The 25,672-nt window shown below is 39.2% G+C and overlaps 1 protein-coding gene across 44 annotated transcripts in view; it reads right to left on the reverse strand.

Moving 5' to 3' along the window:
- Positions 1–1,877: 1,877 nt before the first annotated feature.
- Positions 1,878–25,672, reverse strand: part of PLCB4 (phospholipase C beta 4) — a 409,930-nt gene continuing 386,135 nt past the window's right edge. For 40 of the 44 annotated variants that reach the window (XM_074004800.1, XM_074004802.1, XM_074004796.1 and 37 more), the window contains 7 exons: positions 25,207–25,282; positions 22,888–23,063; positions 14,017–14,118; positions 9,873–9,930; positions 9,344–9,430; positions 5,626–5,662; positions 1,878–3,427 (listed from right to left, as the gene is read on the reverse strand). In XM_074004800.1, coding sequence (XP_073860901.1) covers positions 3,339–3,427; positions 5,626–5,662; positions 9,344–9,430; positions 9,873–9,930; positions 14,017–14,118; positions 22,888–23,063; positions 25,207–25,282 — 625 coding nt within the window. In that variant the 3' untranslated portion in view covers positions 1,878–3,338. The remainder of the gene's footprint in view (positions 3,428–5,625; positions 5,663–9,343; positions 9,431–9,872; positions 9,931–14,016; positions 14,119–22,887; positions 23,064–25,206; positions 25,283–25,672) is intronic. The other 4 variants (XM_074004805.1, XM_074004807.1, XM_045362523.3 and 1 more) reach the window with 1 other exon arrangement.

Here is a 25,672-nt window from a genome sequence, read left to right on the forward strand (position 1 = left end):
GCTCATTGCTAAATTTGAAACTCGGTTGCAGAATGGTTCCTTAGTTTAAGTTTTCTGATAAAATGATTCTCTTGTCTCCTATCTTTAAAACTTCCTCTCCTCCTTAAGGCTTAGGGTTGAGGAGTTTGTATAGTACTTTTGGAATACTACATATTTCATGGATTCCAAGATGTATATATTTTTCACATTTTAACATCTCTGAAATTGGGATGTGCCTCGACAGTCACTGGATGGTGTATCATAGTTTAATTGGCAGTGTCTTTCATTCTGTGTGGTATATAAAATAATGGTATATGCTATAATCAATAATGCCTTCGATTTGATGAAAGATGGTATTTTCTGATGTGTTTCCCTATCTTGGTAACCTGGCTGTTTTTCCATGAAGCCTTTTATTCCCCCAATAGGTGAAGAGCAACCTACTTAGGAAAAGAGAAGTATAGTACTGTATGGGTGTTCCATCAGTCAGGAATGGGTAGTTGAATATCTTCTCTGGGCTGAAAGAAAGAATAAAGGTAAGAATTGAGACTCAAGTGCCCTGGCTCCCAAATCAGAACAAAAAGTTCTGATGGTGGGAGAAGCAAGATATAGTACAAACCCAGATAGTCTTGGGGCCAGCATAAAGCTTGCTTGCTTCTTGCTTTTTGGGGCATTGCTCTGGAACATTTCAAGCCTCCTGGATTTAGAAGCCTCTGTGGTATTGGAACTACACGGCCCTAGTAGCTGACAAATGACCAAAGGAGTGTTTTGATGGATGGACCTGAGACAGCACCATTGGTTCCTGCACAGCCCCCAAAGACCTGGAAGTTCTGCATATCCCAGAAGAATGCTGGGATAAACTGATACCAGAATGAGGACTTGGCTGAGCAGGGACTTTGAACCACTGGGGTGGAAAGCTGCAGTAGAGTGCAGTTAGGACGTGTCCAACAATGGGGAAACCAGACGCTCCTACCAATTGCCAGGTGGACACATGAGCTCCCCTCACACCCAGATGCCATTTGGGGCAAAAAGCAAGATCTCTTGAATGGGAAGGGCCTCTAACAGGGAATTTGACTATCAAGTAACTAAACATGTCCCTGAAAATGGGTTTTTTTTGTTTTTTGTTTTTTTATAACTGGAAGAGCTGAGTTACTTTAACTGGCAATTAATTTTTCTTCATAATAAGGGAGAATGCAAGGTTTGAGTGTAATATGAACTTACAATAGCAGGTAACACCTTTATGTTGCACATTTGAGTTGTGTGTACATTTTAATCCTACTACAATGGATTAATGATATGATGTCTCAAATACTAAAAGTAACCTGGATTAAAGACAAAAACTGGTTCCATATATAACACTGGAAAATATAAATGCTTATGGTGGTCTAGGAGGATGAAAAGCCAGAGAAGAAGTAAGAAAAATGGAAAAACTAGTAGTACCTCTCCAAAGCAGAAACAAGAGGAGGCAAGTGATGAATTCAGTCAAGTGTTACAGAATGGTGAGCACAGTTGCGCTCTTGGATTTGATTTGATTTGATGATGAGAAGCCATTCAGAATCTTTGAAAATTGGCAATCTAAATATGGTGATATTTTATTAACCAAAATTTTTCATGAGATGTTAGTGCCAAAAGATATGTAGTCTAACTCCACTGTTTTACAGATAAGGAAACTAAGAACCAGAGATATTTTACAGAATCCAGTTCAAATCATAAATAGGAGAAAAACAAGTATATTACATCTGAAGTCAACTAGAATCTGCATGTTTTGCATCATTTGGGTGAAAAACATGTGGGGGTATTAATAAGCCCCCTTTGAAAATAACGATGAGATCATGCATATGAAAAAGGCCAAACACTTGCTAGAATGCATCTTGGGAGCAAATACTCTGACGAGTGTTATGTGTATTTTAATTTTTTATTAGAGAAGTTGGAAGTTTAATTTCAATATCGATGGTATCATCATTTTCTCCGCTTTGTTCAGAGGAACACACAGAATCAATTTGTACAAGCATATACAACAATTCATTTGGTGTTGTGCACTAAAATCAGTAATCTGATTAGTTCTAGACTACCGGGTTTCCATGCGCTCCTCTTGGCTTTGGTGGCATGGCTCAATTCCCAGCGGAATACTTTTTCATGCACTGTCTGCATCTCAACTACAACAGGCTTAAAGACCATGCAGATTAACACTGTAGCAAATTGTTTTGATATTTAACAGACATAAAAAGGTCATTTCCTGATATGAAATTCTGAAAATCTGCATAAATATTTTTGTGTAAAATTAAATTAGTTATGTATTTTTTTTCAAACTAGAACTTGAAGTATCAAGAATGCCCACATAATTCATATACACATATATATAGACTTTTTCATTATGCTAAAAGTCTTGATAGTCAAATTATATTCTGTGCCATACATGTATTTAACCAGTATTTATTTGGCATTAGGTTAACTGTGTCTGTATGGATTAGTCTTTATTGGTGCTTGTGTATCATGCAAACATAGTTCTAGTATTCCTGCTTACTAATCTTGTCATGTGGCAATACTTAGATGATTTTGCTCTCTAACAGTGTGAATTAAAGAGTATAAATACTTTATACATGGTCACATTTACAAACGTTTGCCAATAATCACTTCACAATCTTTATGGCGTGAATTGTAGTATCTGGAATCTGCGGAAACAATTCCTATAAAGCAATGTCAGATGTCAACTTTCTTAAATGTGCCTAACACAGTTCTCCTTTGAGTAATGATGAGTTTTGGCACACATACACTGCTCTATTTTTCTATTGTTCTAGTAATTTCCACAACTTTTACAGGAAATTAGCCTCTGATGGCATGGTAGAGACACGGCACTTACTGATGAGGTAACTTAGATGTAGAAAAATTTTGCAAAATTATTTGTCTAGCAGACCACCACTTCTGCTAATACATTTGTAGACAGAGTTTTCTTTTCCTAGTGCATGCACTTGCTATGAAATTGCTAATGCACTGTTTCTTATTTTTGTTTTTTTGCTGCAGCTCAAACATGTCCTAAGGCATCACAAAGGAGAGTTGTTAACACCAAGCTCATTTACTTGTGATGGTATGTTATAGCAAACATGTTTAAGTTGTATTATCAATGGTTAAACTCTGCCTTACTGGAATAGTAAATTTTTGTGGATTTGTAGCTACTTTTGTCTGGCCAAGGAAATGCAATACTCAAGCTGCTAAATAGAAGTCAATCAGACATTCCAAGTCTCTCTGGTTTCAGATATCATCTTGTTTACACATGAAGGAAACAAAACAAACAGCTTTCATCCACGGAGTTTGTGTTCAGAAGTTTGTGAGTGAATCTTTTGATGCTTTGTGGGTTTACTGCTTCAGTTTGCATTTTGGAGTTTCATACTACTGTTGCTGGTCTGCGGTCCATCTCGGCTTCCAATTTCACCATCTGCTGCATCTCCTTCGCCTATAACATCAGAAACATGGCCTTACGTGTGTTGAAATTCTTATCTGAAGGCACTTAACAACCCTGGCCTCTCTTCTCCCATAAATATGATCCTGTCACCACATTCTTGCTACTCAAAATATGGTCCACGTAGAAGCAGCGCAGCATTGCCTGGGACTTTCTTAGAAACATAGAATCTTGGAGTCTACCCCAGACCTATTGAATCAGTTAAAATCTTCATTTTAACAAGATCTCCAGGAAGTTTTTATACACATTAAATTTTGAGAAGGACTGGTTTACACAGTGCCAGAAGAACCACTTGAAAAGAGGGTAGACCACTTGCTTTATCTTTAGACTGAAAAAGGGCAGGTTACTTCTTGCCACTTCTTACCACAAACTGCTTGATTTAGTTTCTACAGATTGACACGTTGCTTTGACTGTGTGTAGATAATTTTATCACATTTAGAATAAGTATTGCTTATGTACAACTTATTTCCTAAATAGCCTGAAATTTAGTTAAAAGTAATTCCCTAAGAATCTAATTGATAGAGAAGTTCAGGTGAGAGCGTATTACATTGGACTGGCTGGAGTCTTCTGTAAATGGAATGTTACAGGAACATGCAGGCCTTCAGGAATCCTATTGTGCAAACTCTATCCCTGTGGGTTCTTACTTCTCTAGTGTAATTTTTATGGACTACCAGGAAGTAAGCAATAGTGAATTCAACCTCATGAGTTCAGATTGTCACTAAGACAACAAGCTAATTCGAGAAGAGGAAAGAGGGTATGACAGGGGCAGCGTCTGGTGAGAAATACTTGCTTGGAAACAGGAAAAAATCAAATAGTACATTTCAGTTTTTATTATCCAATTGGTAGCCTGGATGCTTTTGCCCAACCAAATGCACATATCTTTTGAGGAATGAGGATTGCCCATTTCTTTTTTTAGTGACATGCTGCTTTGAAATAAAGGACATTTGAAAATAGAAACATGGACCTATGAAGATACAAATCGGAGGCACATTCTGAAGTGCCCTGATGTTAATATTCATGTCTGCTTAGATATTCCAACTAAATGGAAGGTTACTGGGAGGGGGTTTGGTCAACTCTGTACATTATACGAGAAGCATCTTCCAAATGAATTCTTGTGACAAAATTAATTTAACCCATAGACTATACTGTGATTTCCTTCTTCTTCTTACTTCTATATTTTGGCATTAATTTTCATTTTGGTGAGGATGGATATAATAACACCAAAGAATTAAATCCTTCTGTGTAAATTTGGGATGGGGTGGTTCCCTCTGCCCAGATATTTTTTATGCCTAAAGTATAGTAATACTCTAATAGAGAAATGAAGAAATGGAGAAAAATATACAAACATGAAACTATGACACAAACAGTATTCATAAGGGATGACAGTGAAACATTATCAGCACTGGAAATTAAATACTTTCGTGTTCAGTAAATAGTAGCAAACGATTCTCTGTGCTTCTCCCCCTTTAGCTTCTGAAGAAAGTATTGACCACGGTGTAGAAGGAAGAATCATAGGACATTACAAGACTATTCCAACAGCTAAGTTTTTGTATGACTTGGGTGACCATTCATTCTCATTTGTCTGAGGCAATTCCAGTTTATGCCTGTAGTCCTAGATATTATGAACAGAGCTGCCTTTCACTCTCAAAACTATCCTGGTATGGACAATAAATTATATGGTCACCTTACTTATGAGGGGTGATCAGGGTCTTTAGTAGATGAGACTTAGCAGAGAGCATGACAAGAGTCATCGTGTAATGTTTCTATACGCAGAGCACAGCTCTGTCATTAAAAACCACCAACCAACTTTTACTGGGTGCTTTAAAAATTAATTGGAGTCATATTAACATTTGTGAGTGATCCGACTCTGTGACCCTGTCTTAGCTGTGGTCAGTCCAAATGACAGCTGCACATCACTACTCTGGTTATGTCTTTATTACCATGATCTGTTTCCCAGATCTGCAATAGAAAATACAGGCTCAAATACCCTCAGAAGTAATTCTCTAAAGACTCTGGGCATTTGGCATGAATATGACATCAGAAATCCAAGCATGGAATAGTCAAGCTTTTAAATCCAAACCCTTCAGATATTAGTTATGACCAGATGTGACTCATAAATGGAGACTGCACAGAGAATACGGACGTAGTCAAGAAGGAAAGCAATGTCTTGCTTATCAGAGTTTCGGTCCTACCTTGCGATTGGGACACTGCATGACAGGATTTCAAAAGCTGTTTGTACAAAAATAGTAATGTCAAAATTGAGTCATACATACAAAGCAAAGAAAATAAATGAATATTGAAGTGAATTTGAGAAATGAATGCAAAACCATATACAGAAAAGCAAAAAGCTAAGGATAAAACACGTACACACCCCTCAGTGACAAACTTTCCCCTAGTTGATCTCAACAGAAAAAAAATAAAGAAACAAAACAAACAACCAACGCCTGTCATCCCCAGACTGTGCCTCTCTTCTGTGGCAGTAAGAGGAGAACCTAGCCTTTAAGCAAAACCTTTTACCTCTCTGTATCAAATGATAGGATTGATGACAAAAATCAATTTTTGAGACTCGAGTGTGTGACAGTAATGGAGTCGTTAATGTTTGAAATGGTACATGTCAAGACAGATGAGATATACTGTGTAGCTGGGAGGTCTATGAAAAAACTCAAGTAGGAAAAACATCCCCAACCTTCAGAGTTTTAAGTGAATAATCTGCTGACCAAGTAGGCAAGGACATAAAGTGGCTTTCAAATAGCTTAGAAGGTGAGGATCCAGAATCAGGACCAAAACATACTGCCGCTTGGTTTGTTTCTGCCAGTGCCCCCAACACTGGGTTAGCTAATGGACTGAATCCATTCCAGGCCTTGCTTTGGAAGGGGAGATTTGGGACACTGATTAGGAGTAGGGTCACAGGAAAACAGAAAGAAACCTTTGAGGGAAATACTATGGGAGAATGTTTACATTTATCTCTGGCTTAGAAAAAAAGTCTTGGGATTTAACAATTATTTAGAATATTGTTGTGGAAGTTTGAATTGTCTGGAGACATTGAACTGTTCTTGCTGATGAAATGTTTACCTGGTTATGAAGGGAGATACACTACATAGTTCCAGACCTTGCCTTTTCATGAGTAAAGAAGTGAAGTCACTGTATCTTTTGCACTATGCCCGTGACAGTGTTGTACCATACAGAGTAACTGTGAATTGAGAGCTTTCTCACCCTTAAATGCCAAAAATACTAGAAAGATCTGGGATTGAATTTGCAATTGAACAGGCCATATTTCTAAAGCAAAGCTTAACACAGAAATTCAAGTCCAAATTCTTTGCTTGCCAGAAGCATCAGTATGATATCTTAAATGTCTTTTCCTTGAATCTCATTAAATCTTTATCAGGTCTCAAGCCTTTTCATGTTCTATGCTTTCCCAAGCTTTTATGACTCAAAGTATCAGTCGTGGGTGGTAGACCTTAAAAGACATTATTTGAATTTCTGGAACAAAAAGCCAGCACTCTCCCAATACAGTCTAATCAATATAGCTATCACTAATCTAGCAGTTTAATGCAAGAATTCTGGTGTGGCTTGAATTAGTCATGTATTAGGATAAAAGCTCAAAGTGATTTTTAAAAATTATGTACTTCGGCTCTGAAACTAGCGATACAAGATGACTGTATTCTCTAGCTCTGGCATACACCACTATTGTAGTGATGAGTAATTCTGAGCACATTTACATTCTTTAGTCAAACTTGTTGCTAAGCAACACAATTAATTTCCAAGTAGTTTCTTAATTTAGTTAACTAACACATAACTGTGCCTCACCTTTCACTGTGCACTTCTTCTAGGGAGAATTTTTAAAAACCTTCTCCGGCCGGGCGCGGTGGCTCAAGCCTGTAATCCCAGCACTTTGGGAGGCCGAGAGGGGCGGATCACAAGGTCAGGAGATCAAGACCATCCTGGCTAACCCGGTGAAACCCCGTCTCTACTAAAAAATACAAAAAACTAGCCGGGCGAGGTGGCGGGCGCCTGTAGTCCCAGCTACTCCGGAGGCTGAGGCAGGAGAATGGCGTGAACCCGGGAGGCGGAGCTTGCAGTGAGCTGAAATCCGGCCACTGCACTCCAGCCTGGGTGACAGAGTGAGACTCCGTCTCAAAAAAAAAAAAAAAAAAACCTTCTCCAAGGCATCCTTATCCCTACCCATTGTTGAATCACTGAAGCGGCTTCTAAAGCTTTGGTGATGGTGGCTTTATCCTTATTCATATTCCTACATTTCCCCCAGGAGCACTTTCTGAGAAGTGCTTTAAGAGCAAAACCATAAGCTAGGAAACTTGTACCAGAATGTGCTGTGTTTATGAGTTGGTCAAATGAATTAGACCTATGGGGACAATAACCATGTATTGTCCCCTTGGAGTGGACTTGTTTATGAATAGAAGCATTTAGCTGAAAAGGACATGGGAAACATAACTAGGAAGTATGTTGATGAATAAAATTTCTATCCACCAAAAAGTAAAGAATCTGAAACTAGAAGTCAGATTTATCTGTTACCATATTGACATACAAAAAATGATTTTATTTTATTTTATTTTATTTTTTAACTTTCTCAAAGGTACCTTTTAGTATAATTCCTACTTAAGTATTCTTCAAGGGGAGCCATTTACTTTGGAAAAAAGTATTCCTTAAATAAGATTGTTTTATAGATGGGAGAAAACAGGAAGGAACAATGTGGCACAAGTACATATTTCATCAAAACCTCTCCGTTTCTACATTGAATTACCTAGGAATAATAATTTCTATACCAATTACACCTAAAGAATAACATTTGAACTGACATTTGTCTGATACTTAAATGATAACTGAGGGTCTTGTTGTCACAGGAACTAGAGGGATTTCCATCAACTTGAAGGTTGCTGATGGGCTGTAGCCCATTTGGAAAGGTGCCCATCTGCACTATGCACCAGATAAAAATACATTTCTCTTGGTGCTGGTATATGCCCATTGGCCTAACTAAACAGTTGGAATTGGGATAACTCCTTTTTTTTTTTTTTTTTTTTTTGAGATGGAGTCTCACTCTGTCACCCAGGCTGGAGAGCTGTGGTGCGATCTCGGCTCACTGCACCCTCCACCTCCTGAGTTCAAGTGATTCTCCCGCCTCAGCCTACTAAGTAGCTGGGACTACAGGTGCATGCCACCAGGCCTGGCTAATTTTTGTATTTTTAGTAGAGGTGGGGCTTCACCATGTTGGCCAGGATGGTCTTGATCACCTGACCTGATCCACCCTCCTCAGCCTCTCAAAGTGCTGGGATTACAGGCGTGAGCCACTGTGCCCGGCCTGGATAACTCTTTATTTGTGTATATTTCTTTATTTAGTGTCTTGTCTTGCTGGGAAAAAGCACCAACACTACGGTATCTACTCATGCTCAGTGGTTTGTAGAGTGATGGGGGCTCATGACTTTAGATTCTACCTGTAAGCCCCAGGGAGGTTTTTAAACTTCATTTTCAGATTGAGGTTGAAAATAGGTGGTTTCTCTCATTTGCTTTTAAACATCATATCCCTTGCCTGTAGTTTGCAAATTATAAAACTCTAAATGAAAATGGAGAAATACTTTGTAATCTGTTTTTTTCATACTCTCGCTTTTAGTAATTTCATTCTTAGAATCCCCATAATTTATCCAAATATTCTTTTTTTTTTTTTTTTTTTTTTTTTTTTTTTTTTTTTTGGCACAGCCAGATTCTGCTCCTGCTCCAAAAACAGGTACTTTCTTTTCTTTTTGGATATAATGGAGAAAATATAGTAATGGGCAACAAATTCTTCTATCCACCTTTCAATTACGATATGCAAAAAGCCACTGGTCACTATGGGCCACGGCATGTGTACCCCAAATTGGCTAGCTGCCTACATGTTTTTACGTATTTTAGGTAAAATACCTGCTCATTCTGTTTCTCTAGGAATTCTAGATGTTCAAGCTGGACTTTTTTCAACTGATCCATTTCTTTGGACTGCTTCATTGCGAGCTGCAAAAAAATAAATACATAAAAATTAAAAAAAATTCTGATAAACTTTGGGTTACAATCTTAAAACAGGGATGAGAGATGACTTGTAACTTTATAATTTAAGTGAAAGAGATAATAATTTTTTAAAAATCATCTCAAAATTTGTCGAGTTTAAACTCATAATTCTTTCTGGGAAGATCTTTCCTGCTAAAATCTTAGAAAATAATAGAGGACTTATGGATGACTAAACCTGGCTTCATTTTCTGTGTAAAACGGTGCCAAATCATTACCTTAAAGATTTTAGTGAGAGATTATTGTAGCTTTCAGGGAGCAGAGAAGCTGGAATGTTTAATGTACAGAAAAATCAAATTAAGCAAATTAGCTAGAGGTCTGGTGGCTAAGCATGAGTTATTGTTTATAGTTTTTTAAAAGAAGAATGCCAAAAATATAATAAAATACTTACTCTCTTTCTTTCTTCCAGAAACTTTTTAGTGTTGCTGCTGTTTAACTCCCTGACTCGCCTAAAAGCAATGGGCACAAATAATGGTTGGTATGACATTGAATGAAATTAATATTATATCAAATAAGAAAGAGCTATATTCCATCGAATTCTCTGGATGGAATTATTGATTTATTTTTCTAATTTTTATTGTAGTATTTTCAAACATATGATGTCCAGAGAAGAATATTTTAAAACTTGTGTGTGTATCCCTCAGATTAACCGATACTAGTGTTTTGCCATGTTTATCTGACATTTTTAAAGACAATAAACAGTTACAGATGTAATTAATGCCCCATTTGTATTCTTCCTGATTCAGTTTTCCTTCTTCCTCTCTCCCCAGAGGTAACCACTATTGTGAATTTGGTGTGGATCCTCTCACCCATGTTTTAATATTTTAAGCCACATATAGACGTGCCCATGTGTAATATAAGAGCTTCTCAAACTTTCCTGTGTATACCAATCACCTGGAGAGATGATAAAAACTAGACTGTTGTGCCCTCCACTTTGAGACTTTGATTCAGTGGGCCTGGGGTGGGAGGTCTGAATTTCTAATAAGCTCCCACATGATGCTGATGTCGCTGGTATTGTTTCATGTGTTTTCTATATGTACCCATAGAGTAACATAGTCTGGGTTTCTTCTCATAGCTTACCACTTATTCTTATGTTTTAGAGATACATCCATGTTCCAAATCACTTCATTATTTTCATTTGCTGTATGGATTTTTCAGTTTATGAACAGACTACACTATTTCCTCATTGCCATTAACAAAAAGTAGGTTATTTTCAAACAACGCTACAATGATCGGGTGCATGGGCCCTGTAATACGTGACACAATAAGAGTCTGTTGAATAAATGGATGAGTGGATGAAGTGTGGTGTATATCTTCTTGTGCACATAGGCAAAGGCTACTGTAGGGTGTATACTCAGACTTGCCAGTTGGCAGGGTATAAACAGGCTCCTCCTTACTCCAATCCAGTTGTCCCAACTGCATTTCCATCTGCAGTGTCTGGGTGTTACTCCTTCCCCATATTTCTGCCCACTCTTAGTACTATCAGACTTTCTTGTCAGTTGGATGCTCCTATGGAATGGCATTGCTCATTGTTTTAACCTGCATTTCCCTGACTACTGGTGAGGTAGAGTGTTTTTCATGAGTGAAAAGACCTAAACTTCTTGAACTTCTATAATAATTGTCAGTCTGTTCAGGATTGCTCCATTTTCAGTCAGTTTTGGATATTTATATTTTTCAAAGCAATTCTGCACCCCATCTAACTTTTCAAATTTATTGGTAGTTTTTTTTTTTTAATAGTAGACTTGGTTTTTCTTTGTAGTTAATTCCCTTTTTCATCCCTAACATCACTAATTCATGCTTTCTCTCTCTTTCTTCTTTAGTCTTGGTGGAAGCGAACTGATTTATTATTCTTGTCAAATAAGTTTTTGTTTTTATGAATGCCCTCTATTGCATTTTGTTTTCTATTTCAGTATTTTTTGCTTTTTAAATTTATTTCTTTCTATCAGAGATCTTTGGGTTCACTCTGTTTTTCCAACTTCATATTCCCTTTGAGTGGTTAGCTCATTAATTTTCACATCTTTTACAAAATATATGCATCTAGGCTGTACTTTTCACTCCAAATATCACTTTAACTACCCTCTACACATTGATAAATAATGTTTACATTATCATTCAGTTATAAATATTGGGTACTTTCTGTTAAAATGTCTTCTTCGATCTAAAAATATAAGTATGATTTTCAGTTTCTATATATCTTTCTTAGTGCTGTGACAAATTTTTAAATTTTATTTCTCCTTAGTTAGATAAAGCGGATACAAACATACACACAGTATGGGTTTAGAACATAACTATCATTCGGTATAGAAAAATTATATTTTTAAAAACAGCCAATTTGTAGATATTTTGGAACCACCTACCACTGGATACAAACTTATAAGAGATAGCAGAGTAGAGTGACAATACTTAGCCAAAAATGTATAGTAGTTGGGTGATGGACAACCTAAATGTCCTAACTTGATCACTGGGCATTGTATACATGTAAAGTTTTCTCATGTACCCCATACAGTTGCACAAATAAAAATAGAAAGTTACAATAAATAAGTACAGTTTTCAAAATAAGATAAATTTTAAGAACCTTGCTAATTAAGTTAGCAGTAACTCCAAATTGAAGATAATTTGACCTCAACCAAGCTAAAGTCCACTTTGTCACATATTTGAAAAAGATGGTAAAAAGCTATTAATTGGCACATTTGTCATGGTTAATTCTATATTTCACTTTGGACAGTTTAAAACAGTTCAAATTAATGAGGTTTTATCATGGCTGGAATATTTGGTGTTTTCAACCTGAAGAAGGTGTCATGTCCATGTATATAAGGCCCTTAAACAAAGTTGCTTATCTGAGAATAACATCTAGAGAATGACACTTTTTTCTTTTCTTTTCTTTTCTTTTCTGAGATGGAATCTTGCTTTGTCGCCCAAGCTGGAGTGCAGTGGCGCAATCTTGGCTCACTGCAAGCTCCGCCTCCCGGGTGCATGCCATTCTCCTGCCTCAGCCTCCTGAGTAGCTGGGATTACAGGAATGCACCACCATGCCCAGCTAATTTTTTGGTATTTTTAGTAGAGATGGGGTTTCACCATGTTGGTCAAGCTGGTCCCGAACTCCTGACCTCAGGTAATCTGCCCATCTCGGCCTTCCAAAGTGCTGGGATTATAGGTGTGAACCACTGTACCTGGCTCATAAAGCAGTTTTTCTCTGAGACATGGACTTCAGCCAGAAGGCCACCTTCATGCTAGGTATTATTCCCCCCATAGAAGGAACCCCGCTGTCCCTAACTGCTGGTGGTGTAGTGGTTATGGAGCTGACAGCATTTGTATTCTCAGAGGTTTCCCGAGGTGGATGACGGGCAGCACAGGTGATCGCTAGGAATTAAGTGCCTATCCCTTGGGTAACATGACTATTGACGGCTCCTCAGATCCCCTTTACCAGCTGTGTCTAAAGGGCTTGCACCTGACACCTTCTATGGAGGCCACATAAACCTTTCCCCCAATCTCAGGCAGCCAATGACTGCCTAATACAGAAACACAAAAGCCTGGTACTCTTGCTTCAAAGAGGGACAAATCGTGGTACAATTTTTTATTTGAGGTTACAGTGACCCTAGGTGAGACCACATCCTTGCTTAGGGCCTGTCTTGGGCCTTCCTGCTTCCTCACTCCCTTTCTCTGAAGGTCCCTTCCTCAGTGGATCACAAGCACCTCAATTCCTGTCTTGATCTGCTTCCAGAAAATTCACCTAACAGAAGGACAAATGAGACAAACGGGATGGGAGCTTTAAAGATGATCCCATGTGAAGGACCACTGACGAAGACCATCCCCCTGACTGCTGCTGCTATTCAGAACTGGCCCATCCAGAACAGACTGACACCTGAGCAGTGGAGAGACTTGCAGAATGACCCAATGGAACCTGGGAAGGATGCTTCAGAATTGTATTGACTATAGGCTGGGCGCAGTGGATCACGCCTATAATCCCAGCACTCTGGGAGGCTGAGGCAGGCAGATCACTTGAGGTCAGGAGTTCAAGACCAGTCTGGCCAACATGGTGAAACCCCCATCTCTACTAAAAATACAAAAATTAGCCAGGTGTGGTGGTACATGCCTGTAATCCCAGCTACTAGGGAGGCTGAGGCAGGAGAATCGCTTGAACCCAGGAGGCGGAGGTTGCAGTGAGCTGAGATTGGGCCACTGCACTCTAGCTTAGGTGAAAAAGCAAGACTCCGTCTCAAAACAAGCAAGCAAAAAAAATAAAATAAAATAAAATTATATTATGTCATATTTTATACAACTTTGTTTGTAAAGCAGCACATATATATTGAAGGTAAACTGATTTTACTGGTTGTAGTAAGCAACCAGAAAATGTGGACAATTGTTCTACAGTGATAATAACAAATCTTCATTGCAGTTATAATAGCAGAATTCCTAGTCAAAAGTCACAATTGTTTTTATGTCTCAGTTGTGTTTGTGTGTACACATGTAAAGAAAGTTGAGACTGTGTCCTCAAGTCAATGCCATATTCCTGCAGTGAGCACTCTCAGACTTACCTTTCCCGTTCTGCCTTATTCTTGATAGATTTATCTTGGCTGATGGCTTTGCTATTTTCCATAGAAATCTTAGCCTGGTGTGCTCGCATTTCCTTGCTTTCCCTATGTATTAAAAACAAGAAAACAAACAGGCAGGGGGATGTAGAGTTTGTTTTTAATGGGTAGAGAGATTCATCTGGGGAAAATGAAAAAGTTCTGGAGGTGGGTGTTAGTGACGGGTACACAACAATGTGAATGTACTTAATGCCATGCACTTAATGGTTACAATGGTAAAGTTTACATTTTATTTATATAGACACAATCTAAACATGGAAAAAACCCAAAAATACTTCTGTTTATAGCAATATGACTAGGCTTACTCCTCTCACTCTTTTTTTTTCTATGATTGAGCTCATCAACTTCTGTATTTTGGAAAAAGGAGGGAAGGGACCCCAAGCCATATGGATGCTGATCCCTGAGGGGCAGTGGCCACCTAGTGGTGAAGTGACAGTGATGGCCTGTGATGACAAGACAGTATTTTTGCTTATTAATATAAAGATCTCAGCTTTGCCTCATATTATATGGGACCAGATGGACTGGAAGAGAGAGAGAAAATGTTCTAACCCTCACAAACAGCCTTCCTGTTTCTATCAGCCACAGGAATGAAAGGGACTAAATGGTTTCAAGTAAGCACAGGGAACAGCAAAAAAGTAGGTTTGCAGGTGACCAACCACTGTATGTGTGAATGTGTGAATGCATGTGTATGCATGACACACGTTTATTTATGTGTGCATTAAAGGAATAAAACTTAAATGCTACATAGTATATGATTACAAATTTTTTTTTTCTATAACCTATGGAGATCTATTGAAAGCACTGCCTGGAAACCAGCATCCAAGCAGTCAGCTTACCTAGGCACTGCTATTTCCTCTGCATCCAACGAGATGGGCAACACTGAAGTGGAGAGTTGCTCACTTAGCTACCCTAGAGCCACTTCAGCAGGAACATGTATAGAAACTCTGGACCCAAGAAGATCACTCTCAGATTTTACCATAACTTGTTAGGAAATTGACCTTTCTGTATTCATTCATTCAGCAAACACCAATGACCAAATGTTGCAGACAAATGTCAAGAAAGCAAAGATTTGTAACCAAGAATAATGGCTGTGATCATGAGGAAGAAACACAACCATCAGGGGTTTGAGTAAAAGCTAAAATACTGCTGTTGCTTTGAAAAGTGCTTTTTCCATGGGTTTATTTGTTCTATTTATTTTTTATTATACTTTAAGTCCTAGGGTACATGTACACAATGTGCAGGATTGATACATAGGTATACATGTGCCATGTTGGTTTGCTGCACCCATCAACTCGTCATTTACATTAGGTATTTCTCCTAATGTTATCCCTCCCCCAGCCCCCCACCTCCCAAAAGGCCCCTGGGTGTGATGTTCCCCGCCCTGCGTCCCAGTGATCTCGTTGTTCAATTCCCACCTATGAGTAAGAACATAGGTGTTTGGTTTTCTGTCCTTGCGATAGTTTGCTGAGAATGATGGTTTCCAGTTTCATCCATGTCCCTACAAAGGAAACGAACTCATCCTTTTGTACAGTTGCATAGTATTCCATGGTGCATATGTACCACATTTTCTTTATCCAGTCTATCATTGTGGACATTTGGGTTGGTTCCAAGTCGTTGCTATTGTGAATAGTGCTGCAATAAACATACGTGTGCATGTCTTTATAGTAGCATGATTTATAATCCTTTGGGTATATACCCAGGAACAGGACTGCTGGGTCAAATGGGACTTCTAGTTCTAGATCCTTGAGGAGTCGCCATACTATCTTCCACAATGGTTGAGCAAATTTACACTCCCACCAACAGTGTAAAAGCATTCCTATTTCTCCACATCCTCTCCAGCATCTGTTGTTTCCTGACTTTTTAATGACTGTCATTGTAACTGGCACGAGATGGCATCTCTTGTGGTTTTGATTTGCATTTCTCTGATGACCAGTGATGATGAGCATTTTCTCATGTGTCTGCTGGCTGCATAAATATCTTCTTTTGAGAAGTGTCTGTTCATACCCTTTGCCCACTTTTTGATGGGGTTGTTTGTTTTTTTCTTGTAAATTTGTTTGAGTTCTTTGTAGATTCTGGATATTAACCCTTTGTCAGGTGGGTAGATTGCAAAAATTTTCTCCCATTCTGTGGGGTGCCTGTTCACTCTAGTGGTAGTTTATTTTGCCATGCAGAAGCTTTTTAGTTTAATTAGATCCCATTTGTCTGTTTTGGCTTTTGTTGCCATTGCTATTGGTGTTTTAGTCATGAAGTGTTTGCCCAGGCCTATGTCCTGAATGGTATTGCCTAGGTTTTCTTCTAGGGTTTTTATGGTTTTAGGTCTAACATTTAAGTCTTTAACCCATCTTGAATTAATTTTTGTGTAAGGTGTAAGGTATAAGGAAGGGATCCAGTTTCAGCTTTCTACATATGGCTAGCCACTTTTCCCAGTATCATTTATTAAATAGGGAATCCTTTCCCCATTTTTTGTTTTTGTCGAGTTTGTCAAAGATCAGATGGTTGTAGATGTGTGGTGTTATTTCTGAGGGCTCTGTTCTGTTCCATTGGTCTATATATCTGTTTTGGTACCAGTACCATGCTGTTTTGGTTACTGTAGCCTTGTAGTATAGTTTGAAGTCAGGTAGCATGATGCCTCCAGCTTTGTTCTTTTGGCTTAGGATTGTCTTGGCAAAGTGGGCTCTTTTTTGGTTCCATATGAACTTTAAAGCAGTTTTTTCCAATTCTGTGAAGAAAGTCATTGGTAGCTTGATGGATATGGCATTGAATCTATAAATTACCTTGGGCAGTATGGCCGTTTTCACGATATTGATTCTTCCTATCCATGAGGGTGGAATGTTCTTTCATTTATTTGTGTCCTCTTTTATTTCACTGAGCAGTGGTTTGTAGTTGTCCTTGAAGAGGTCCTTCATATCGCTTGTAAGTTGGATTTTGGATTCATAGGTATTTTATTCTCTTTGAAGCAATTGTGAATGGGAGTTCACTCATGATTTGGCTCTCTGTTTGTCTGTTATAGGTGTATAGGAATGCTTGTGATTTTTGCATATTGATTTTGTATCCTGAGATTTTGCTGAAGTTGCTTATCAGCTTAAGGAGATATTGGGCTGAGATGATGGGGTTTTCTAAATATACAATCATGTCATCTGCAAACAGGGACAATTTGTCTTCCTCTTTTCCTAAATGAATACCCTTTATTTCTTTCTCTTGCCTGATTGCCCTGGCCAGAACTTTCAACACTATGTTTAATAGGAGTGGCAACAGAGGGCATCCTTGTCTTGTGCCAGTTTTCAAAGGGAATGCTTCCAGTTTTTGCCCATTCAGTATGATATTGGCTGTGGGTTTGTCATAAATAGCTCTTAATAATTTGAGAAACGTTCCATCAATATCTAGTTTATTGAGAGTTTTTAGCATGAAGGGCTGTTCAATTTTGTTGGTCTTTTCTGCACCTATTGAGATAATCATGTGGTTTTTGTCACTGGTTCTGTTTATGTGATGGATTATGTTTATTGATTTGCATATGTTGAACTAGCCTTGCATCCCAGGGATGAAGTCAACTTGATCATGGTGATTAAGCTTTCCAATGTGCTGCTGTATTTGGTTTGCCAGTATTTATTTTATTGAGGATTTCTGCATGGATGCTTTTCAGGGATATTGGTCTAAAATTCTCTTTTTGTGTGTGTGTCTCTGCCAGGCTTTGGTATCAGGATGATGCTGGCCTCATAGAATGAGTTAGGGAGGATTCCCTGTTTTCTGTTGATTGGAATAGTTTCAGAAGGAATGGTACCAGCTCCTCTTTGTACTTCTGGTAGAATTTGACTGTGAATCTGTCTGGTCCTGGACTTTTTTTGGTTGGCAGGCTATTATTGCCTCAATTTCAGAGCCTGTTACTGGTCTATTCAGAGATTCAATTTCTTCCTGGTTTAGTCTCAGGAGGGTGTATGTGTCCAGAAATTTATCCATTTCTTCTAGATTTTCTAGTTTATTTGCATAGAGGTGTTTATAGTATTCTCTGATGGTAGTTTGCATTTCTGTGGGATCAGTGGTGATATCCCCTTTATCATTTTTTTATTGCATCTATTTGATTCTTCTCTCTTTTCTTCTTTATTAGTTTTGCTAGTGATCTATCAATTTTGTCAATCTTTTCAAAAAACCAGCTCCTGGATTCATTGATTTTTTGAAGGGTTTTTTGTGTCTCTATCTCTTTCAGTTCTGCTCTTAGTTATTTCTTGCCTTCTGCTAGCTTTTGAATTTGTTTGCTCTTGCTTCTCTAGTTCTTTTAATCATGATGTTAGGGTGTCAATTTTAGATCATTCCTGCTTTCTCTTGTGGGCATTTAGTGCTATAAATTTCCCTCTACACACTGCTTTAAATGTGTCCCAGAGATTCTGGTACGTTGTGTCTTTGTTCTCATTGGTTTCAAAGAACATCTTTACTTCTGCCTTAATTTCGTTATTTACCCAGTAGTCATACAGGAGCAGGTTGTTCTGTTTCCATGTAGTTGTGCAGTTTTGAGTGAGTTACTTAATCCTGAGTTCTAATTTGATTGCACTGTAGTCTGAGAGACAGTTTGTTGTGATTTCTCTTCCTTTACATTTGCTGAGGAGTGCTTTACTTCCAATTATGTCATCAATTTTAGAATAAGTGTGATGTGGTGTTGAGAAGAATGTATACTCTGTTGATTTGGGGTGGAGAGTTCTGTAGATGTCTATTAGGTCTGCTTTGTGCAGAGTTGAGTTCAAGTCCCGGATACCCTTGTTAACCTTCTGTCTCATTGATCTGTCTAATATTGACAGTGGGGGTGTTAAAGTGTCCCATTATTATTGTGTGGGAGTCTAAGTCTCTTTGTAGGTCTCTAAGGACTTGCTTTATGAATCTGCATGTGCCAGTATTGGGTGCATATATATTTAGGATAGTTAGCTCTTCTTGTTGAATTGATCCCTTTACCATTATGTAATGGCCTTCTTTGTCTCTTTTGATATTTGTTGGTTTAAAGTCTGTTTTATCAGAGACTAGGATTGCAACCACTGCTTTTTTTTTTGTTTGTTTGTTTGTTTGTTTGGCTTTCCATTTGCTTGGTAGATATTCCTCCATCCCTTTATTTTGAGCCTATGTGTGTCTCTGCATGTGAGATGGGTTTCCTGAATACAGTACACTGATGGGTCTTGACTCTTTATCCAATTTGCCAGTCTATGTCTTTTAATTGGGGCATTTAGCCCACTTACATTTAAGGTTTTGTTATATGTAAATTTGATCCTGTCATTATGATGTTAGCTGGTTATTTTGCCCATTAATTGATGCAGTTTCTTCATAGCATCAATGGTCTTTACAATTTGGCATGGTTTTGCAGTGGCTGGTACAGGTTGTTTCTTTCCATGTTTAATGCTTCATTCAGGAGCTCTTGTAAGGCAGTCCTGGTGGTGACAAAATATCTCAGCATTTGCTTGCCTGTAAATGATTTTATTTCTCCTTCACTTATGAAGCTTAGTTTGGCTGGATATGAAATTCTGGGTTGAAAATTCTTTTCTTTAAGAATGTTGAATATTGGCCCCCACTCTCTTCTGGCTTATAGGGTTTCTGCTGAGAGGTCCACTGTTAGTCTGCAGGGCTTCCCTTTGTGGGTAATCCGACCTTTCTCTCTGGCTGCCCATAACATTTTTTCCTTCATTTCAACCTTGGTGAATCTGACAATTATGTGTCTTGGGGTTTCTCTTCTTGAGAAGTATCTTTGTGGTCTCCATCTTTCCTGAATTTGAATGTTGGCCTCTCTTGCTAGGTTGGGGAAGTTCTCCTGGATGACATCCTGAAGAGTGTTTTCCAACTTGGTTCCATTCTCCCCGTTACTTTCAGGTACACCAATCAAACACAGATTTTGTGTTTTCACATAGTCCCATATTTCTTGGAGGCTTTGTTCGTTTCTTTTTACTCTTTCTTCTCTAATCTTGTCTTCTCGTTTTATTTCATTAAGTTGATCTTCAATCACCAATACCCTTTCTTCCACTTGATTGAATAGGCTATTGAAGCTTGCGTATGTGTCACGAAGCTCTTCTGCCATGGTTTTCAGCTCCATCAGGTCATTTAAGGTCTTCTCTACACTGTTTATTCTAGTTAGCCATTCGTCTAACCTTTTTTCAAGGTTTTAGCTTCCTTGCAATGGGTTCAAACATGCTCCTTTAGCTCAGAGAAGTTTGCTGTTACTGACCCTTCTGAAGCCTACTTCTGTCAACTCGTCAAAGTCATTCTCCTTCTAGCTTTGTTCCATTACTGGTGACGAGCTGTGATCCTTTGGAGGAGAAGAGGTGTTCTGGTTTTTAGAATTTTCAGCTTTTCTGCTCTGGTTTCTCCCTATCTTTGTGGTTTTATTTACCTTTGGTCTTTGATGTTGGTGACCTACAGATGGGGTTTTGGTGTAGATGACCCTTTGGTGATGATGATGCTATTCCTTTCTGTTTGTTAGTTTTCCTTCTACTAGTCAGGTCCCTCAGCTGCAGGTCTGTTGGAGTTTGCTGGAGGTCCACTCTAGACCCTGTTTGCCTGGATATCACCAGTGCAGGCTGCAGAAGAGCAAATATTGCTGCCTGATCCTTCCTGTGGAAGTTTTGTCCCAGAGGGGTACCCACCTATATGAGGTGTCTGTTGGCCCCTACTGGGTGATGTTTCCCAGTTAGGCTACACAGGAGTCAGGGACCCACTTGAGGAGGCAGTCTCTCTGCTCTCAGAACTCAAACATCCTGCTGGAAGAACCACTGCTCTCTTCAGAGCTGTCAGACAGGGATGTTTAAGTCTGCAGAAGTTGTCTGTAGCCTTTTGTTCAGCTATGCCCTGACCAGAGGTGGAGTCTATAGAGGCAGTAGGCATTGCAGAGCTGTGGTGAGCTCCACCCAGTTCGAGCTTCCTGGCCACTTTGTTTACCTACTCAAGCCTCGGCAATGGCAGACGCCCCTCCCCCGGCCAGGTTGCTGTCTCACAGTTCCATCTCAGACTGCTGCGCTAGCAGTGAGCCTGGCTACGTGGACGTGGAACCTGCCAAGCCAGGCACAGGAGAGAATCGCCTTGTCTGCCGATTGCTAAGACCTTGGGAAAAAGCACAGTATTTGGGCGGAAGTGTCCTGTTTTTCCAGGTATGGTCTGTCATGGCTTCCCTTGGCTGGGATAGGGAAGTGCCCTGACCCCTTGTGCTTCCCGGATGAGGTGATGTCCCACCCTGCTTTGGCTAACCCTCCTTGGGCTGCATCCACTGTCCCACCAGTCCCAGTGAGATGAACCAGGTATCTCGGTTGGAAAATGCAGAAATCACCCGTCTTCTGCATCGATCACGCTGGGAGCTGCAGACCAGAGCTGTTCCTATTCAGCCATCTTGGCAGGAAGCCCATGGATTTATTTTTTAAAGTATTTTAGTAACTAGGTCATGATCTCTTCAAATGACTTCCTAAGCAATTCAAGAATTAGTATATTTTGTTTTTTCCTTTCAGATAATGCCTACTGTTGTGAGCTAATGTTTTTTTCTTTATTCAACAATGTAAAAGAAGATTAGACAAGTGCTGTGCTGTATTCTGTGAAGTATCTTTGAATAAAGGTAGGCACTAAAATTTGGCATTGTAGCAATCATCAAAGGCAGAATGATGAACACACCTTTCTGCATAGTGAATCAAGAGCATTTCTAAGGAAAAAAGAAAAGACCACTTCTAATCCTATAGGAGTAAATAGAATGCTTTAAAATGCATGGGGGTACAGCACATTATCCCACAGAAAATGGAGCATGTGAGACCTCATTTAGTTGCCTCAAATGAGAATTGGAAACCACGGCAAAAACACTTTGTTCTTGTGGCAGTATCTGTCACTCCAAAGTAACACTGGGAATTTGGGCATGCAGCCAGATAATATATGCAGTTGGCATTAAAAACACTTTTTGTTTGATTTATTTGTATAATGCTTCTATTTTCTACTCCTGTTGTGTCTCAATAGACCCTAACTGTGGCATACGGTAGGCACTAAGTGAGAACCAAGCAAGCTGCAACTGAGCTATGATAAAGATGTAACAAACACCAACCTCCTTCTGCTCAGGGATAAGTCCAGCTCATGGCTTGCAGTATTTCAAATGCAATATTCACTTTGCTGAAGTGGGCACAGGCCAAAACTGATACTTTGCTGTTTCTTAATCAGGTCTATCTTTCCAAAATTCACAGAAGTCCTAACACTGTAAGGAAGGGAAAGGGAGGCTCTCTCCACAGGTAGCCATTAAATGATCAGAACCTTGTCACTCTAGGAAATCAACTGATTGATCTTTATCTCTCTGTGTGTCTTTTCTTCCTAAGAGACTCCAGATCATTCTCCAAAGGCCAGTTCCAGCCCTACCATTTTGAAAAGTCTCCGTGACCACTCTGAAAAGGTAGAGCTCCTCTGAGCTGGATGCCCTTAGTGTCCATGACATTTAAAAATATGTGTCATATGCTACTTTGTTATCTGATTTAACTTTTCACATGGGTGTAGTATCCTGCCAACACCTGTAAGCCCTGTGATGGCAGGGACCATTTCTTTTTTCTTTTTCTAAAATAGAGATGTCTCGAACTTCTGGGCTCAAGTAATCCTCCTGCCTTGGCCTCCCAAAGCACTGGGATTACAGGTGTGAGCCACTGCACCTGGCCCGTGGGGGCCATTTCTTATAGCTCATCTTGCTCATAATCAGCCATATGATGAGATACACAAAAGAGCTACATGTTGTATGTCAAATTGATTTCACTTATTACCTTGGTTCTCTTATATACACAAAATCAGCTTTTGTTTTTAAAGATTAGATGTTTACTCTGGAGATGGCAATTCCCCCACCTGTCATGGGACAGTTTCAGCTGCTGGGTTTGCTGCTCGTGGGCACTGATGAGTAGCTTTTTCAGCAGCTCACACTGCTGGCTGAGGTGCAGGTCTCGGATTTCTTGCTCCTCAGCACTGTGGGTATTGATCATTTCTGACCATTCCTTTGTGTGCTGTGCTACAATCTCTTTGACCTGTTTGGAAAAAAGGGGACAGTGCCATTGTAATCCTCATAGGTCAGGTATGAACCCAAAAGCACAACATTATTCAGATGTTTCAGATTCCTCTCACCAATTTACTTGGTGAATCATGAGACACCTATATCCACCAAAAAATAATACGTATTAATCAATGGGAAGCAGGAAGTTATTGCTTATTAAAATAAGTCAATTGCTTTGGCTCTGAATAGTTAATTGTGAACCCTTATTTCACTGCCTCACACACTTTGTTTTGTTTTTTGTTTATTTGTTTGTTTTGTTTTGTTTAGACAGAGTCTGCCTCTGTTGCCCAGGCTGGAGTGCAGTGGCATGATCTCGGCTCACCGTAACCTCCATCTCCTGGGTTCAAGCGATTCTTCTGCCTCAGCTTCCCAAGTAGCTGGGATTACAGGCGCGTGCCACCATGCCCAACTAATTTTTGTATTTTTAGTAGAGACAGGGTTTCACCATGTTGGCTAGGCTGGTCTTGAACTCCCAATCTCAGGTGATCCACCCGCCTTGGCCTCCCAAAGTGCTGGGATTACAGGCGTGAGCCACCACACTCAGCCACCACTCTGGTTTGTGCAGGCCTTGGGCTCCTTTACCAATTCCATCAGGATTATCTTTATCACCTTATGTTTTTCCAGCTTCACTTTCCGGGTTTTCAGAAGATTTCACATGTTTGAATAGAGAGCTGTGTGTTCTTTTATTTCTGGATCATGACTTACTGTGTCACCCTGATAGACACTAGGGTAGAAAGTCTTCCCCACCCAATATCGAAGCTCTTTGCAATGGGGTTTTGCAGTGCCTCTTATCAAGAGCTGGAGTCTATTTCTCCAGCTCCTTGAATCTGGGTGACCTGTGACTTGCTTTAGCCAATGAGATAGTTGCAAATGTGATGCAAGCAGAGGCTGGAAAGTACTTGCCCTTCTGCTATGCTTGGATCCCTGTGGCTACCCTGTGACTGAGCCTGTGCTAGCCTGCTGGAGGTTGATAGGTCATGTGGGAAAACAACCAACAGCCAGCCAACTACCAGATACATAAGTAAGGCCATACGCCCCCCACTGACTGTAGATACACAAGTGTCTCCAGCCAAAATGAGCAGAAGTACGGCCCAAATTTCTGACCCACTGAATTGTGACCTAATAAACTGTAGTAGTTGTTTTAATGTGCTGTTCTTTGACACAGTTCATTATACAGCAAAAGCAAACTGATACTGTTGCCAAGGCTTCTCTTATTGATGCCAAGCATCTAAGAATCATGACAGTTTGCACGACTACTAATTCCCAAACATTCCAGTTAAGAAGAGATAGGTGCTGAATAACTCTTAAAGACACGTGGCTTACTGCCTCTATAGAGTTCATGCCCTACAAAATATACAGCCACCAAGGAGAACATCTTGAACAGCTTGGCTGCTCCATGCATGCAGCAGGGTCACTGGGCCAGATGACACAGCTGCATATAGATAGATGAGGCTGGCTGGTTCGACCACAGCTATTTTTGGGAGATTTCTTTAACAGTTGTTGTTGGGGTTTTTTTTCCTTTTCATTTAAAAACTATTATTCCTGGAAGAATTGTTTTTGTTCTTAACTGGGACTTAACAATTAGTTCTCCAAATGCCCACAAACTTGATTAAAGTCTCTCAAGCTCCTACTTTCTCCTGTCTTTAAGAAAATGTGAGTAATTAGGCTTCTCTTTTAGAATATCACCTCTTAATTTTTTCTCAACCCAAATTTCCATGTAAAGTTAGGATGGAGTAAGTATCAACTACCAATTTGGGCGGTTTTCTGTCCTATGTTTAATGTTATTTCTATAGGGAAGTATATTCTGTATTTTATATAATGTTTCCTTTTAGTATCTTTATTTATTGTTTTACTTGATGTCTCTGAGGCAGGCAACATAAATATTGTTAGTATAGTTCAACAGACAAGACAAAAGAAGATGTTCCATGAAATGGCTCTTAAAGCCAGTGAGGCTGAGGCAAATATGAACCCTGGGCTCCCCTGACATCTCAGATCAGCTGCAGGCTACTAGACCAGCTCTGGGCTACTGTTATTTCTGATTTATAATAGGCACTCCTTCTAAAAAATTACAAAGTGTCTTCTGCAAGTCACTGCTACAAAAATGGGCATTGTCTTACCTTAGATTTGTGATCTGATGTCAGCGTCTGAATTTTAATTTCTGTTTCTTTTTTCATTTCGAGACAATTACTTCCCCTGAAAATGGAAAGTTGAAAATGCATGCCAGAAATTAGATATTTTCCCATTCCCATGGGTCTTTGCTACAAAGCTTTCTGCTGAAGATAATATATTCATCAAATAGGAGATGTCATGGCTCATTGGGCAACACTGGTATTTCTAGTAATAGATTCACACCTTACAAAATATTATCTGTTTCATGATTACTCAATTCAACCACTACACAAAGAGGCACTTCAAACCTAACAATTATTTCATTGTTAAGGGGCTGTTGTCAGTTTCCATTTTGGTTCCTGTTTTTCTTCAAGCTATTTTTCACTTATTCAATAAAATATTCTTTGGGATGAAAACTGGAAAATAGGTCCTCAGCCTTGAAGTGAATTTTTCATTCTTTCATTTGGTTATAAA

The sequence above is a fragment of the Macaca fascicularis genome, chromosome 10 (genome assembly GCF_037993035.2).
Source record: "Macaca fascicularis isolate 582-1 chromosome 10, T2T-MFA8v1.1".
NCBI lineage: Eukaryota > Metazoa > Chordata > Mammalia > Primates > Cercopithecidae > Macaca > Macaca fascicularis.